The sequence below is a fragment of the Dufourea novaeangliae genome, unplaced genomic scaffold (assembly GCF_001272555.1).
Source record: "Dufourea novaeangliae isolate 0120121106 unplaced genomic scaffold, ASM127255v1 scaffold13, whole genome shotgun sequence".
Taxonomy (NCBI): domain Eukaryota; kingdom Metazoa; phylum Arthropoda; class Insecta; order Hymenoptera; family Halictidae; genus Dufourea; species Dufourea novaeangliae.
The window spans coordinates 380,096-399,082 of NW_015373884.1; the positions used below are offsets into that span (position 1 = coordinate 380,096).

Below are 18,987 nucleotides of genomic sequence, written 5' to 3' on the forward strand. Positions count from 1 at the left end.
CGACTTTAACTTACTCAAATCACTTCTAATAGAAAAGACACTCTGTGCAAAAGGTACAGAGTTAAAATCATTTCCATTATAAAAAACCGCACTATAACAAAGGTACAGTGAAAAATCGAAAAGTTTCATTCGTATCAATGAATCACTCCTATTTCGCGTTCCTGTATTACTGTTTCTGGTTCCAGAGACAGTAAACAGTTACCCATACCCGTCATTGCACTCTGATAACCTGTTGTTCGAATACCAAAGATTTCATCGCTTTCAAGTGTGCATACATTCAAGATTGTATAAACAAAATTCATTGTTGAAAAATATTTAAATTTGTAGTACCACTTTAAAACTGTATTCCTGTTTCTCTGTTACCGCTGCTAGGACCGCAATAGTATTTTCTTCAGAAGTAGTAGTTATGGTTACATTACGTTTGGTAACGTTAATACTTCCGCTTTTTCGAAGGAATGTACAAAATCTCTCGAATATCAATAGACATGGTTGATTTCTTTCAGGATAAATTTCGGTATACATAGCTATAGCTCCTGTTGCATTTCTACGGCATCCACCGTAAAGTAAAAGCATATACATGTCTTCACAATTACTAAATTTCATTTTTGCTTTTATCTTACTGAGATAGTCACGTATAAGTACTGATGATAACTTCAATACTGAATCACGGACAGAATAGGCGATTACGATTTCATACGCAGAATCGGTTATGCTGATGGACATTGTTACGTCAATTCCGCGGTCTTACGGAAATCTTTGCTGGTATTCAATCTCCAATTTGATATTACGCACAGACCATTTTCAAGAAACAAAGAAAAATTATTCGTCAATTATTACGTTTACGGCTAATAAAGGTCAGTACTTTTTTACTAAAAATTTACCGTTTTTCGATATTTTGGCATAAAAAATATAGCATTCGCCTCCACTTACAAAAAAAAAAATATGCATTACACAATGTATTCCTCCAAACTATACAACTTTTCTATAAAAAGTTTTTCATACAATGCATACCTTAAAAGTTATTCAGGGTGAACAAGTTGCGCGGACCACCCTATATATTGCCCTTTATATTTTTTTTTGTGATTGCAAGAAAACTATTTGACCAATCAGTCTGAAATTTATGCATGTTATTCGATACATCAGTGGCTATCGCGGAGACCACGGAAACCTTTTTCGATCAACAAGTTCATACTTTTTACAATCCAAGATGACTACAAAAATTCGCCGAATTTCGAAATTCGAACTGTAAACCTCCGCCTTTTTGTTTATTCATTAGAGGTGAAAATAATTTTGGTTCCGACGATAACGACACCCGTACTGATCAAAAATCACTTAAAACTTTTTGATTCTGATGTTTCGTTCTCCCGGAATCACTTGCGCCAGCACTACATAATTTTGTCTAGGCGCTAATTTCAGCGTGACATATAAATAAAAAAAAAAACTATTAAAAGTTTAATAAAAATTTGTTTATACTTTCAATAAATGCATTAATAAATAGACAACACTTCCTTTACGTTAAACATTTCGTTCACTGAAAAGAAATTTCCAAAACCGGCAATTTTTCAGAGCGTCACAGTGGCAAGACCCCTCGACAAATTAAGCGGCAGCCATCATACCGCATTTACAAGCTATCTCCGCAACAACATCACCCGCGAAATCTGCATCGTATGAAATTAATATGGATATCGCGTCGGGGGCCAGGATCCGAGCGTACATCTTGTGTACCAGCGATTAATACGCCCAGTCGTGGCCGGACCATCTTGGAAAATCGATACGGACCGAAACGCTAGAGGATATCGACTTACATGGAATGATGAATCGTGGCACCGGCGGGATTGGACCTATTGCCCGTGGTGTTGGTCGCGGACGGTGGAGAGGACGGTGCCCCCGGGGCCCGTTTCGCGTGTTTCCTACGCCGTGGCCTGTACTTGTAGTTCGGATGTTCCTGCATGTGTATGACCCTCAGCCTCTCCGCCTCCTCGACGTACGGCCTTCTGTCCTGCGGGGTTAAACCTCGCCATTTTTTCCCTGAAAATACACGCGGCCAGTCCGTTAGCAGGGTCATGCTTGCCGCAATTTTACGAACGACAAGACGCGAAGCGTTACGTGTATCGAGATACAGTAAAATCTGGTTTAGTACCCGAGGATTGAGACTGAAGCCCAGGTAGTTACTAAGTACGGGAATTGATTCTAAATATAGAATCAACGCCGAACGTAGAAAAGGACAACAAGTGAAAAAGAAAGAGGGACAGAGTGTCCAGGCGACGATAAAGTTTACATGCCTGCGTGTCGATAATACAACACTAATTCAACTTTTATTAACGTATTTGTGACATTTTTCTGGTTAAAATGATACCAAAAACAGTATAATTTGCATCATATTTACTTATTGATTATTTATGATACTTAATTAATATCAATAAGTAAATATAAATTAAATTATATCGTGTTTGGTCTTGTTTTAATTAGAAAAATGTCACAAATACGTTAGGAAAAGTTTTATTGAAATATAAGAAAAAATCCAAAATTTGCATCGTTGCATTAGTGTTGTCTGTCTCGCCAACACGCGGGCATGCAATCTTTTTTGGGCTCCTGCTTGGGAGGACGCCGTGTTACATTGTATGCTTGACTGGTTCCAGGGGGTACCCCATCAGTGGTGGGGATGGACACCGGATGCTTACGCCGTAGATCGTTTGCTGGTACTAATGCAGGTTTTACTGTAGTAGCCGGTGAAACAGTTAACGATACGCGGGAGCGCTTACCGGTGTTCCTGGATTCAGATGGGCAGCGTGAAATGGAAAGAAAAGTCGGATAAATAAATCGGGTGTAGCATATTATTAGACTGCAGAATTTATGGATTGATTAACACTAAAACTACGGAAGCAGTCAAAACAACATTTTTATAACGATGATTAACACTAGGTTTACGGGACGCGTCATTTTGACGCATTTCGAATGCTTTCTAACCTCGAAATTCTCTATGTGGTATACCTATCTCTATAGCTATGCATTAATTTCAGAGATCATAAATTGTGTATTATATAAAATAAGTTGTTTTTTAAAGAAAATCTGCGGGTTCGTTGACGCGTGCCGTGGAGATACCTACACGATAAATGCCCGTAAACCTAGTGTTAAAGTTTTGCTACATGCATTTCCTCTGATCTTTCATACAAACTTATTGTAGCATGAAAATAAAACATGAATATAGAACACATATATTATATTTTTTAAATTCTTATTCATCAGATGTTTGTTTTTAATGAAATTGAAATTAAGGGTGATTTTTATAGCGCCTTACTTTCTTTAATCAAGGTAACAAATTATCGTAATTTCATTTACTGAAACTACAACTTCATGCTCGGTTGAACGTATGGACGTATGGTTGCTTAATAATGTAAATACAGAAAAGTCTATGAAAGCAATTAAACAATAATAAGAGAATATAAATAAACAATGATAGGTATATCTGCTTAATATAACATTGCAAATCTACTTTTCATCTTAACCGAAATATGAGATCTTTAATTTTCTCTCACGCAAACATACCTACATATTTTGTATCTTGAATGAATCGAGTAGTTCGTTGTTCCATTCATTTAACACGGATCGATTATTTATTATTCATTTATTACATATAGGGTGTCCACGTGTGTTACACGCTACTCTCTTCAAAGGAGATGATTGAGAAGATAAAATGAAGAAAACGAAGTCTGAGAAGCGTGATGGCGAAAATAAATACTTCAAAGGATAAACGTCATCGAAGGTTAATACTGCTTATGTTGCAAAGCTACAGTAGGCGTTCGAATCGCGAGGAACTTTTGTAAGTATTGCCGATGGATTAAATATAGTGACTTGGTAAAATGATCGTGGAGTGTCACACGTTGGAGTTTATTCAGTGTTCAAGGCCAAAGATTAAAAAATGTGCCCTGATAGATTCTTCTTGCGTCCATACAATTTGATTTGAGAACTCCTGATAATATCGCATGTGATAGGTAGAGGACACTCTTGACATAATTTACCCAAATTCACTATATATGATCACATATCACTCCACTAGATAATTTATACGCTCTTTGAAATTCTGACATTAGACAAACCACCTCACATATGCCTAACAGAAGACTTAAACGAAATCATTCTTTAAACCTCATTGAAATAATCTGGAGTGGTAGTCGACCGTAAAATCTTTAACTGCGTACTGGTAACGTAGTTCTATGTCATTTCAAAATGTGTAGCATTCATCACCCGTTTCTCTTTAGCAAGATGATGATTATCTTGATTTTAAATTTGTGATAGGTTAGATATTTTCTTTGTATAATAACTAGTTAAAGCGGTTCAATGTCTCAAAAACATGAATTGTAATCCGTTATACTTTTAAATAGTAGAACCCTGCGGTATTCAGCTATAGACTTTTGAAAATTGTACGCGGTATTTAGCTAAGAGTCTGGCCTCAAAAGTGCTGGCTGCAAATGTGTTTAATATGAACCAGACCATCATACCGATAGACTTTATTTATGGAAAACACTTTAACGAATACAGTAATATTTTTTTCGGATTTCTAAAATCGCGACCTCGAGGCAAAATTTGCTAAATAAGAATTTGTTTATAATTTTCAGTATTGCAAAAATGATTTTTCGACCTGGAAAAATTTATCCAGGAAGGCTGATCCTTATCGAGTAACACAAAAAAAATTAACCGAATACGATAAATACTTTGAGAGATATAAATTCATAAGTACAATCTATTTCTACGAAAGTGGGCAGAAATAGTAAAATTGAAAGGCCTATATTTTGTAAAGAAATTCGATACTCAAAGAATGATGACTTAACCCCACCCCCTCTCCTAATTCCACGTGGATTACATCATAGTCTATTTTTAATAAACTCCCAGACATCGAGGGAAATAAAATGATCGATTTGTCGTAGAATGACCCTTAATATTTTGACTGAGAGGGCAAGAAGGAAATCGCTATATTTGCCCAACCAAGAGTAGAATAGAAAACGTATCTTTAGAATCTAGAAGGTACGTATTTAAAAAAAGTTAAATACCGTTCTATGTATCTTAAAGAAATAGAATGGAAGAGTTAACACTATTCAGAGGCAAATATTTAGAAAATAAATTTTTTAGAAATTGTTTCAGAGGTGAATATTATGGAAGTGCTTGTGTATTTCTTTGTATTTTCTCCATAACTTTCTAATACTTTGTATGTAATGATGCTGTCTGTACTTATAGCATTTTATAAATAAAATTAATTCAGAATCATAGAAATTACTATATACCATTTTTTCCCTTATTTTGCATAAATATTTAATCTCAATAACTCGAGCCAATCGTGAAAAAATCAGGAGCACTAAATTGCACAAAATCAACTCTTGAATCACTGGCATGAGATTGACTGTTCCCCTGTGTAATCGATAGATGCACTTCTAGCGTGGGGGTTCCTCAAAGCTACAGTGAAATTTTCGTTCTGTCTGGAGGATCGACGAGAAAGTCGGGATTCAAACGGGGCGACTGACTGTCTAATTACTTTTAAATCATCCGACGAGACTGGTCCCCCAAATTGCTCCTCGGAGAGGAAGCGAAAAAATGGTGAAAAAGGCGTGAGGGGGAGGGAAGAGAGTGTAATAGATACGAATTACAGAAGGGCTTGGCCATACGTCGATAGAATCTGCCTTAGTTGCGTTCAATACGCCGTCGTATGGCAGGCCAGAATATCATTAAGCAAGGATAAGGGTTAATACGAACGTAAGATGTTCACGACAAGAACGAAAAAGTTGAGCGAGGCGGATGTATATATGGTGTGGCGGTACATAATGTACACGGGATCGGCGTACATACAACCGAGGGGGCCCCGTATAGGTACATAGGCGCATGGGGGCGTAGATATGGGTGCGCCCGTGCCTTTAGCCAGCCACAAGGCACGAACCATTATTTCATATTTCATTTTGTATATTTCAACTCTGGAAGAGACGCTAACCCGAAGGACTCTGCGCGCGCGCGCGCGCGCCAGAAGGGGAGGAAGGAAATAAGAGTAAACGAAACGGGTGGACAGAAAGCAAGACGAAGAAGAACAAAAAAAAAAAAAAAGAATGGTCCTCGGTCCTCTATCTTCCTTGAAAGTCCATTTTTATCGCTTCGAGTCGCTTCTTCGCGTCCCCCGCGTGTCCATGCCCCCGTGACGTTTTCGTTCACATTTGCTCGCGTTTTGAAAAGGGTGGTGGATTGAGGCTCCAGGACGACACACAGGGAATTACGAATGGCCACGTGAATCGTTAGGAAACAGGATAGAATCCATTCTGACCAGGGCTTCAAAACTGTTATGACATCGATTTAGATTCTTGAAAAAGCTATAAAGAATTTTTATTCTAAATAACTGTTACGAAAAACCGAAACTTCAGACTATATCAGTGTCAGTTACGGTTCCTATATCAGCTCCGATATTAATTCTAGTATAATTGTTATTTTTTAGGTTCTATATAAGTTCTAAAACAGTTATAGAATCGATTCTCGTAACGATTGTACAGAATTCTAGAGTAAAGTAAATGAGAACATATTACAGCTATAGATTACTACGTACAAGCAAAAAGTTTTTAAAATTATTATGAACGGGTAAGTAAGTATATATGTACATATTTGTACATATACAATGATTTTGTAATATGAGAGTCTTCGTTAATACAAATTTTTAACTGCCCAACAAAATTGTACCATACTGATTTGGCAAAAAATATGCTTATATGTATATAAGTAATCTATGAGCGTAATATGTACAATTTTGTTGTTATGAGAATCGGTTCTATAACCATTTTGGAACTTATATAAAACCTAAAAAATAACGGTTATAAAAGTGATGTGGTAGCTGATACAAGGACCGTAACTGAAACTGATATAATCTGGAATTTAGGTTCTTCATAACAGTTATTCAGAATAAGGGCCCTCATAATTCTTTCAATCGGAACCTTTATATAACAATTTGAAACAGTTATTTTCGGAGCCGTTTTAAGCTCTGATTCTGACGCTTGTTGAGATATAAGTGAAATGTCACCAGGCATTTTACAAGTATAGAATAAGATACATCTAATCATCTACCGAAATTCAAATCGTTCTGAATTGAAGGGTAGTTGATGATAGGTTTCTGTCTAATTAGCCTCAAACAAAACGAAGAACTGGCTAAAACATCTAATGATTTTGCAATCGCGACTGGAAAAGAACAGAACAAGTAAAAATGATGAACGTCAAGAAGTGCATATAATATCGTCTACTTGAAAAATATCAATTAATTCATGTACCTATAAGCTTTTAATCCGACACAAGCTAGCGATTCGTCAATGTTAATTTTTACTTCGTTAGTGCTGATTCTTTCACTTAACGTTCTAAGTACCTGGAGTTCTTTTTTCTCTGTTAATAATTAGAGTTGGATGGATAGTGCCTTATAACGAAGCACGAAAACACATACAAATGAGTTAAAAACTATAAAATATATTGACCACATACACGAGTATGCCACATCCACCTAGGTGTTGCAATTTCCCACCAAGTTCACACCGGGTTGAAGTTACGAGTACATTGCGTAGCGTAACTATAAAACTGAAATCGTGTTGAAAAATAATGTTTTTCCAGAAAAGGATATATTATATTCCCTAGAAAAAAGTGGTTTATTTTTATTTTAACCACAATGCATAAAGATTGGAAATTTTAGGGTGGTTTTATAGTTATGCTAAGCAGTTTATTAGGAGCCTAAGTATGAATATTCTGGAGGCTTGATACCAAACTCTTTCCTCTAGGATTATATTTAAGTAGAAATGTCTTTATTACAGAAAAAAAGAAATACCATTTCAAAATATTCACATTATTACATATTATTTGCGAAGACGATCACGTTTACATACCAGTCAAACAAGGTTTAGGTTTGTAGCTTTGCAAATTTCGTGTCCCCCTCTATAGCAAATACTACACTGAAATGTAGGTGGTATTAAGTCCAGCTTTGGTAGGCGGGTATAGAGTGCAGACTGGCCAAAATATAAAAAGAACAGTTTCCGTTAACAAAAATATTGGAATCGGTTAAACTTTTAAATTTTCCTTCTCTCTATGTCACATGAAATCGTCACAGTTCTACAAATTTTTGCTCTATGATGATTTATTGAAACGCTCATTGCTACACGTTCGTCGTATGACGTTGCAGCCATAGTATATGTCTTCCTACACAGCCATTAGTTTTGTTCATTACCAACATATTTTAGTACTTTCTTCAGGAGGTATTACGAATGGCGATATTACGTGCTAGGCAATATTAGATCTACGTTACTGTACGAGTATAGGGCGAGAAGTTCGTAGTGGATATGCAGTTTACAATTATTTGACCGGAGATATTTATGTAAATACATATTTTTCATATTCCTTTATTTTTTACATTTTTCACAAATGTGAATTATAGAATATGGAATGATAGAAATATGCACACTTTCATGTTCGGTAGTTCTAGTGCTAAATTTATTGTGTATCTAGAAAAGATTCGTAGTGTTGAAATACCGAAAAATTTGGAATTATACAAACTAGAGTTTTCTTTGGAAAGATAATTTTTAAAAAACTTCATCTTTGCTAAAATTGGGAAATAATTGGAAATATTCTTATATTCATACCTTAACATTACATTGTTAGATATTAATTTTGTAAATATAAATATGAATATACTTATAATAAAAATAACTCAAACAATTATTAAAAGGATTAACAAATTTGTTAACTATCAACATTTTTAAATAATCTCAAATATAATTAGATAAAATGTTTCAAATGTTTAAATATTTCGTGTTTTTATATTCGTTAATCTGTAACCTAATCAGTAATGTAATAGTGATCCGTACAATGTTTTCGAAGAATTATATTTCATTCTTTCATTCCTTAAAATTTTACCCTTAAAGTATTACGTAACAATGAATTTTCGTATAATTTTACGTAACATAAACTATATATTACAATATTTATTTTTATTGAAACACAATTGTTAGTTGTTAATCAACCACGATTAGTAAATCAATTATGATCTACATTTTGCTGGTCAGTAGTTATAACATTATTGTGCTTTTCTATCTCTTATGATTGTTGAATTTCTATTTTAATTGTTTAACTGTTCTATGCAAGTAAACAATATATGATATCAAAGAAATAGTTTCACTTTTCCAATATGAATTTAAATTAACAATAAGTTATAAAGTCTTGCGTTAGTCATGACATTCACCGAATGTTTTTCCGACGAAAGAAATCACTTCTTGTGTTATCGGGAACTAGTCCTAATGACAAAACAGAACATTCCATAATCGAGAATTGTAGCCGATTTGAACGATTTATACAATATGGAAATGTTAATGTTGGTAAAAATGGAATATATTGGATAATACCTCGCTTGAAGAAGGATCACCACTACATTGCGGATTTTATGCGTTTACAGCCTATACAGGCTCTGTGAGAAACAATAAAAGACAAAACTGCCATGAAATGCATTATGGTTACCTATTTTAGTCTGAATCCAAAAAGATACTTTAAAGGAGATTAGCTACGTTTATAATTAACTTTATGAATTACTTTAAAAAATGGCATTTCGTAATTCCATCGAATAAAAATTGTTTCTTCAGCTTTTCCGTTTAGATCTACAGAAACAGCAATTTCATACGGTACAATCTGATACATTACTGTTACAATATGCTACAAATATAAATTACAAGTAGCTTACAGAAATAAATAAACAAATCGAAAATAGTGGATAAAGGTGACAACAAAAAAAAGAAAAAAACCGCAGTTGCTTTTTCCTTTGAAATCTCCTGAACTCATTACTGAAGCTTTCTTACCCTCGTCAGACTTCTCCATTTGCTTCCGTGTGTAAGGAAAGAGAAGACGGCGCCCGAAACGTTTGGCTAACAATAAGTAAACTTAATTTAATATTCCTGGGCGCGCTCCGCGGCGGGCTAGCCGACAGTGATTCATCATCACACCCGCGCACTGCTTCCCACCATGACGTCCTCGTTAAGTATTCTAATGGTTATCATGTATCTCTAATTTACCCGGCTCTCTACCCTAGTCAGACGACTTCATTAATTTCAATGTTTCGGCCGAAAGCGACACCAAACGACGGACCGAAGACATTAACTGTCTTTATTGGATTAACTCGAACCATCGGTTTCAGAAGCCCTTAACACCAGACGTGGGCACTTTTGAAATGATATTATTTGAGATATTATTTCAAATAACATTTTATTTTATTTCATCATTATTTTCATGTCTGTGATCACGTCTGAAATAACATTATATGAAATAATATTTCAAATAACATGTTTTTTTATTTTCTAATCATTTAAAATAATTCTTAGAAATAATCGTGAAATGGTTCTTTGAAATTGTATCAGGTAACACCCCTCTTCCATTTTCCACACTAGCGGAACGATTAAATTCTTTCGCAACAATATTAGATGAACCCAAGCAAAAATCTCTCACGGGTCAGCTTTTCGAAGAGCAGATTCTGCTTAATGTGAATTGCTGCAACTATTTCTAAAAGTAAAATCTTAGTTCAACTACAAAAACAACAAAATAATTCATTATTTAAATTTCTGGTATTTCAAATGTATCGATCATACTTTCATTTTCAAACGACATTATTAAAAAATAAAGTTCCGAAATAAATCATTTGAAATTGTTATTTCTTATTTTAATTTCAAATAAAATTTTTCCAAGTCTGCTTAACACTAATCCTTCTTAGCGTCGTATAATGATACAGAATCAAAATTTACCAGCTAAAATGGTCAGAAAAAGATTTCTTTTATCTTCCAAAACATGTTGTTTTCCTCAAACCCTTTCGTATAATCGATTGTCATTCAAGAATATAAAACAAAATTCATTAAAAATTTAGACTTTCATGAAGATGTCGAGAACACCGTTGGTGAGTGGATGCTGTCATCGAAGAAAATGTCCAAAATTGATAAAAATTTATTCACTTATCTACGTTTATTTTAATGAAATTTTACAACTTCCGAAATTTTGTATTGCTTCAGCTAAATAAGTGTAAGAGCTGCTACATCTTCATTTTGGACCACTGTACGTATTTCCTGGTGAGTTGTTTATAAACACGATTTAAGGAAGTTTCAGTAGTTTCGTAGATTTAGTTTGTTAGTGTTTCTGAATTTTGTTGATATCGAAGTGACTTCAGAATCTAACTGCCTACTTTATTCTAAAATAGTAATAGACAAATTTAGTGACAATTAGTCTACAAGTATTACCACCAGTCGATTTTCGGTACATATTGATCAGCTAACTTTAAAATATCTTTAACCTTAGCTGGCTTTATACACAAAGAACCAAAATAAGTTTCTGAAAAATCGTTATTTCTGTAGATGATCGATTATTGTATCAGTCTTCAATTTTACTCTGGTTTAGTGTTAATGGTGAACATGTCGAATAACTGCTACCTGAACCGATTTCGATGATTTTTTAATATGTTGTAGAAATCAACAGTCTGAACCACTTCTTCCTACCACGAGAATGTCGGTCAGTCCTAGTTTCCGAGATATTCGTAAAAAACTGCCGGTACCACTACTTTCCTGTTTTTGGGTGCGTTGTTGACACTGGGTGGTGTGTGGTGGGATGTTGGGTGCGTGGTTAACACTGTGAGTAGTGACTTGGCTAACACGTTTGTTAATTGCATTCCGTTTCTACTTATTGCCACCAAGAATATACGGACAAATCTTTTTTTGTTAATAACGTTTTAACAAACAACGACCGACGGCTAAAACCTTCTGAAGATCACTTAGGAGGATGACCTCAGCAATACATATCTGCGGATATCTCGGAAACTAGAGCCGACCGACATGTTCGTGAAAGGAAAAAATTATTCGGAATGTTGATTTCTACAACATAGTCAAAAATCATCGAAATCGGTGAGGAAGTAGTTCTTCGACTAGTTGACCGTGTTAGACTCATTGTAAGACGTGGACGTTTTGAAAATTTTTAAAAACATTACTTTAAACCCATCGGTAGCATTTAATTGTTTATTGTACGATACGATAGAGTTTTTTTTTAATCACTAGAATACCTTCTAATCTAAAAATGTATCCTATATTTGCACCAGAAGTCTCCAATTGTTACAGTAATACGTATCGTACTCTATTCAAGGACAATATGTTCAAAGCATTAACTCTAGTGTTCATAGTCGAAAAGTTCCACACTGTTTCATGACCTGGGTACCCAGGTACTCGTCCACCAATGCCCGTTATTTAAAACCCTCTAATAAATTTCAACTTTCTCTTTCTACTTGAGATATTTAGCAACGCAGTTGCTGAAAGCATTCAGTTTTTCGGTTCAGTTTTCCACGAAACTTCAAGCAAAGCGAACGTGCTTGAGTATTTCTATGTAAGTTGAATATTATATTTCTTTTGTCAGCTGTTTTATTTACTGTATTTTCGAGTAGTTTACATTGATAAATATTAAAATAAGTTTATTATTGAATATGTTTACCGGCGGAAAAATTTTTGAGGTAGGTATGCAATTATAAAATATGTATACCACATATAGAATACGGTAGAATAACATGCACAAGCGGGCACGAAGTGATTTCTCACGCGAAAACACGAAAATAATGTAAAATAGAATTTTTTCATCCGAAGCCAAGGTTTTTTAGAAAATCGAGTTTGGAAATCCACTGCGTATGCATGCAGTTACAGCTAACAATAAGATACAGTTCACCAAACACTATAAATAATTTTTTTATTAATTACTAAATGTCATTCATTAATAATTATGTGTTTTTTGATTTAATTGCATTTTACAACCTTTTATTATAGTTTCATTCTGAAATTATACATCAATTATAATTTATTCCTATTTAGATTAAACAAGTGTGTTGACAGTATAGCATAATATGGTGTAATATAAAATATATAATAAAATACAGGTGGTCATGAATATCGATGAAAGCACTTTCATGAATTCAGCAATTGTAAAATAACAAATCCGAATTCCGCCATTTTGACGGGTTTGGTAGTTCTAGTGTTAAACTTTCGGAATTGGCAAAACAATTCATTGTATCGGCATCGCGTTAATATTATATCGCAACACAAAAAGACGACCCTTCATAAACGCTACATGAATTCTCTACTTCAAACGGAAACGAGGTCTCTACCACTTGGCCCGGTTGCATTCGCAGAGAGAAGAAAAAAAACGCTCAATCTCTCCGAGTGAGCAAACAAGCACGCGACACGCAAATGTATGCAAAGCGCATGCGCGGTTCACAATAAGTCGATCAGCCTCCGCGCATACTTGAAAATTTCATTTGAGTCGATGCTAATAGGCTTGCTTTATCCGCGGGCGGCCTAATCTGCCTGTGGTATATGCGGGATCGAAGGTCGAGAGATACGTGAATTCTACGAAGCGTGATAAATTAACGCAGCAACGGAGGCAGAGATCGCGACAAATTACGTCTCACGATTCTGATATTGGCCGCCCAGATGGCCGACGCCACACGCGGGCGGCACAGATCTCTCGCTCGTGCCGAAACACCTTTTAGCATCTGTCAAGCTGCGCGCAGTGGCATCAGTGTGCACTGGTCGCTTAACATTTCCAGAGAGTCTCTCGGGTAGTGATGGGGGCCACGAGTAAGTTTCCTGGCCGGCTAATTAACGATTCCGCGCGTGATTTATGCACGCGAGCTGCCGCCACAGCCGCGGTTAATTCAACCGGCGCGGATCTCTCTGGATCTCTCGCCGATTGAAAACGACGTTTCACGATATACGCCGGCAGAAGCGACCAATCGCAACTCCTGGGCCAGTGATGCCAGAATCGTGGAACTTGGTTCCCCCACTATGACCTACCGGCGTCTCCCACTTTACTTCCACCGTTCTGACACACAAGCATACCTCTAGCCCCGTTCGTGTACGCTACCCGTTCGAGTGTTCCGCGTACTACCTGCGGCGTCACTCGAAACGTAAAGAATGAGGAAACCTTGGACACCCTGTTCGAGAATCTCGCTGGGCCGAAAATTCACGTTTCCGACGCGACGCCCAGCAACTTAAACGCCGGACACCCCGTTCGAATCCCACTCTGGCAGTTTTACTTTTAATATTTAATTATTTTATAATTTCACTTTGTAACCTCTCAGTAAAATAAAAACTTGAAAAATATTAATTTGCGAGACATTTAAAAGAAGGAAATAAATTGTTTCCTCTTCAATATTTAAATTTTATATTATATACATACGTATTCTGTTATGTAAACAAAAAGTATTCCTAGAATTAGATGTTACCGTTATTTTAACCATTGCATTTGATTAAAATGTTACATTATAAATATATCTTCATTCGTTTTAAAGGTTATAGCCGGATCGGGGGTCAAAAGTCTCTACTTAATGGCATGCAAAAATTCTGTAAAAAATCTGATAGGGAGTATTTACTGGGGCACATGTTAATAAATTTTGCTCGATTTTTTTAGTTGAGTATTTTAGTTGTATACATTCAAAAAATAAAAGTGTTGGAAATTGATTTTTTCTCATCGAAGTTCTAACAGCATCATATGTATTCTTTCACAGTAACGACATACTATCAAACGTAATGTCCTCAATTTTTTGAAGATTTTTTTATATGGTCCGCTGTAGTTTTAAAAATCAAGGACCGATGGTTTTGATGTTTTTTCCGTGAAAAAATAACTTACAGGTATTTTAAATGTTTGTATTTCTTTTATTAACCCTTTAACGCCTAGTGTTACACCGGTTCAACACTGATTCTAAAAGTGCGTCCAATTCTGTTGCCGATTAATATCAACTTTTCTGAGCAAGGAAAAAAAATTGAAAAGTAGGTATTGATATTTGGACTTAAAAATAACAAGATACAACATATATATCAGTCTCATAACTTTGAAACAACGGGTTAAGAGTCTGGGCGTTAAAGGATTATATAAATATATTATACGATTGTAAATATTTCCATATCCAGTAAAACAGTATATAATTTGTAGAAGTCGAATTAACTCAATTAAAACCGTGCTCCACTGAATATGTCGAAAAATATTTCCTCGAATTTCAAAAGGATCGTTGGTGTAGTAACTAAGCGTTCCGACTACGGTACCGGTATGAAGTTTCTTGAATTATTTGTTGTATTAAGATTTTTTTTATTACATTCACTACATACTATATAAGTACAAGACGGTTTAAATTGAGATAATTCGACTTCTACAATTTATATAAATATTTAAAAAGAAATATAAACATTTAAAATATCTGTAAGTTATTTTTTCACGGAAAAAACGTCGAAAATATCGGTCTTCGATTTTTAAAACTACGGCACACCCTACCAAAAATCTCAAAAAAATTGAAAACGTTTTTGAATTTTCACAACTAAAATACTCAACTGAAAAATCAGAAAAAAATCATTAATACGTGCCCCAGTAAATAGTACCTATCAGATTATTTATAGAATTTTCGCATGCCATTAAATACGGATATTTGGTCCCCTTATCCGGCTATACCTTTTAAAAAGATCGAAGATATATTTATAACGAAACATTTTAATCTAATGGATGTTTCTACGAATGTTTTTATATTTATGTACTCCAATAGTTAAAATAACGGTAATATCTCATTATTAAGAATAATTTTTGTATTCATGACATAATAACTATGTATAAAATATAAAATTTAAATATTGAAGAGGAAAAAATTCATCTCCTTTCTTTTAAATACTTCACAAATTAATATTTTTCAAATTTTTATTTTATTAAGAGGCTACAAAGTGAAATTATAAAATAATTAAATATAAAAAGTAAAACCGCCACAGTGGGATTCGAACGGGGTCTCGCCACTATTCCTCACGCGTTTAGGTTGCCGGGCACGCGTCGGAAACGTGAATTTTCGGCCCAGTGAGATTCTCGATCAGGGTCTCCAAGGTTTCCTCACTGTTTACATTGCCGGGTGACGCAGCTAGTCGGCGGAAACACTCGAACGGGTAGTGCACACGGACGGGGCTAGAAGTATGCTTGCGTGTCAGAACGGTAGAAGTAAAGTGGGAGACGCCGGTAGGTCATAGTGGGGGAACCAAGTTCCACGATTCTGGCATCACTGCTCCTGGCACTCCGAGAATTTCGTTACGCTCGCGAATGCAAAGGTGCTTGGAACGTGACATTTCCAGAATCGAGCGAGAAACTTCGCGCACGGCATTTAGAATATCGAATACTCCCCCCACCCACCCCCTAACGGTGATATTTAAGGTGGGTTGTGCCACATTCGAAAGACTACATGGATAATTAAATAAAATTCATACAAATTGTTTATTCGTACGAAATACGCACACTCGAAGAATTTGAGACTAGGTAGCCGATGAAATAAATAAGAAAACGTTTGTTGAAAAATCAGTTTTTAACACAGTTCTTATGGCAGTCTTACGATTTCTTACGGGAAATACAATCTTATCTTCTCACAGAAACTGGAGCTTTTAACCAGAAACTTGATACTGGAAGTATATATCCTGAGCTTTCTGATAATCAGTTAAATCTTGTACCATGCCGAACATTCCAGGAAGGTATTTGACAATAAAGTCCAGGAAGCGTCGATTGTTGGATGTTTATTGAAACTACGTTGAGGACTTGGCAGCGTTGCTAAAGTAGGCTAATACCCGCGAAATTCAAATAAAATACCAGAATATTTTACTTATTTTGTGTTTTAATGAATTCTAACTGTCGAAAATATAATTAACTTTACATACATATAAGAATATTGAATATTGACTATACGCGGGAAAACTGAACACGCACACATGTATGTAAATATGCGTGCAAAAACAACGATGTCAAACGTACCAGAAACGAGCACACTGGAGTTATACGACTAACCAAAATATATTTTTTATGTAGAATATAATGAAAAATAATCATTGGAAATGTCGTTGAATTTTATAGATATAATTTTTATACGCTATTAAAATGTATTAGCGGGTGTTTAATACCAATTAGTAGTGTTTAATACACCTTAAGGGGTTACGTGTATCTTTGAACTGTTAAATAAGAGAGAGATTATAAACTTTTTTTGTATATGCAGAATTATTCTTTATTCAATATTCAACATACAGGATTTAACAAAAGTGTTGTAGCTCCCTGACATGGGTCACTCGGAAGATGATATGGAACAAGTTTTTCCTTAGCAATAATGTTATCCGAGGCTTTAGTAACGAGATATTAACGAAAAACGCCGACCAATCAGACGCGAATCTGCCGGCCGAGCTCTAATTGGTCCGGGTTTTTCGTTAATGTCTCGTTAACAAAACCTCGGATAACATTTTTGCTAAGGAAAAATTTGTTCCAGATCACCTCACGAGTAACCCATTTCAGAGACCTACTACATTTTTGTTACACCCTGTATACGTTTTATTATATGTTATTTTTTAAAACGTGGTCGTGGCGAACGGTTAGAACGTAAAGGAGTATAGGTGGTATAAAAAGAAGAACATAAAGCCGCGTCCCCATCGAAGCGGCATTGGTCGTACGGCACTGATTTTCGACTGCATTTGCCATTCGGCATGCAGAGTACTCCCGAACAGTTCAGTCGATTGGCTTGTTCAATATTTGTGGTACGTCCGCATTTCATTACATATGTTTAAAAAATACAAGTACGCAATTTTTTCCTACTTTCGTGAAACTGGAGTGCAGGTACTTGTGTATTTTTATTTCGGAAACTTTTCGTCATATTGAGTTCATTTTTCCTTTCCTTTACTTTAGAAGGGTTGGCTTATTTGAATAATATTTTTTTAAGGGGTTACATGCGTTCCCAATTTTCAAAACATTCAATTTTGTTCTCACTTAAATCAGAGTTTATACTGTGTAGAATATCAGGCAAAAAGAATTACAGCAGTATCTCAATATTTAAAGAAGATATTTGTCATAATACGAGAGCGTGCGTGGTTGAAAAATCCGGCCGCGTCGAATACTAGGAGTCTAGAATCACTAGAGTCCATAGTGTGCTACTATAATGGCAAATTAACTGTAAATTGGAATCAAATGTTTTCTTTCAGTATTGTTCGTCTTTTTTAACTTCAAACGCGTTTTTAACTTGTCAGCATAACTTCGGCAACTTTCAACATTTTTTCATAAACTTTGCGAAATTTCAGACGAAAAATGGACTTCTTCATTCAAAATTGTATAACTGCCTTATTTTCCACAAATACAAAATTTTGAACCGATGGCCCATTGCTACAACACTATTTTATAAGATCGTTGTTGAATTTTTATTGTTGTATGCTTCTTCATGGAAATATGCTGACGAGAAAGCCGCTTTTTCGTACAAAGGTTGCTGCAGTTGCAGAGAATGGAGGCAAAATATGACAAAAGTGTGTCAAAATAATTTTTTCCTTACAAATGAAGGTCCCAAAAATAAGATACAATTATCACATCTTATATTTATATCACTCCTATCCAGATAAAAATTCCATTTAATTTTCCATGTTATAAAGTAACTTTTCAATTAAGGGGAATGTAACCTCTTAATTGAAAAGTTACTTTATAACATGGAAAATTAGGAACTAATTTGAATCGAGCACGAGACCCTCACCGACACTGTACTACTTACTACAGTGATGATTGCTCGAGCTCGAGAGACCCTCGCCGATGCAAATACTATATGTATATGTAATTCATGGTCGTTTCTCGGATTATATTCGTATTTTTGTTATTCATATACGAAAGAATACTAACCACATCAATTTTAAAAAGTATAATTATTCCGTATTTATATTATCACAACTAGTGCGTACAATTCAACGGCAGCAAAGTATAAACGGACAACTGTAATTTTGTCGATTTTCACTTTTTTACGTAAATGGACTCTACATATTATTTAGAATATTATTTATAATCTGTCCATGCGAAACAAAAAGGAATCAACCGAGTACGATAAACAGTTGCCAAGATATAGATTCATAAATACAATCCATTTTCACGGAAATGGGCAAAAGTCGCAAAATTGAA

At 35.1% G+C, this 18,987-nt stretch overlaps 1 protein-coding gene across 1 annotated transcript in view; it reads right to left on the minus strand.

Annotated features, from left to right (window-relative positions):
- Positions 1-18,987, minus strand: part of LOC107191370 (putative transcription factor SOX-15) — a 177,123-nt gene that overhangs the window by 10,943 nt on the left and 147,193 nt on the right. The window contains exon 5 of the mRNA XM_015580434.1: positions 1,806-2,028. Within this exon, the coding sequence (XP_015435920.1) occupies positions 1,806-2,028 (223 nt within the window). The remainder of the gene's footprint in view (positions 1-1,805; positions 2,029-18,987) is intronic.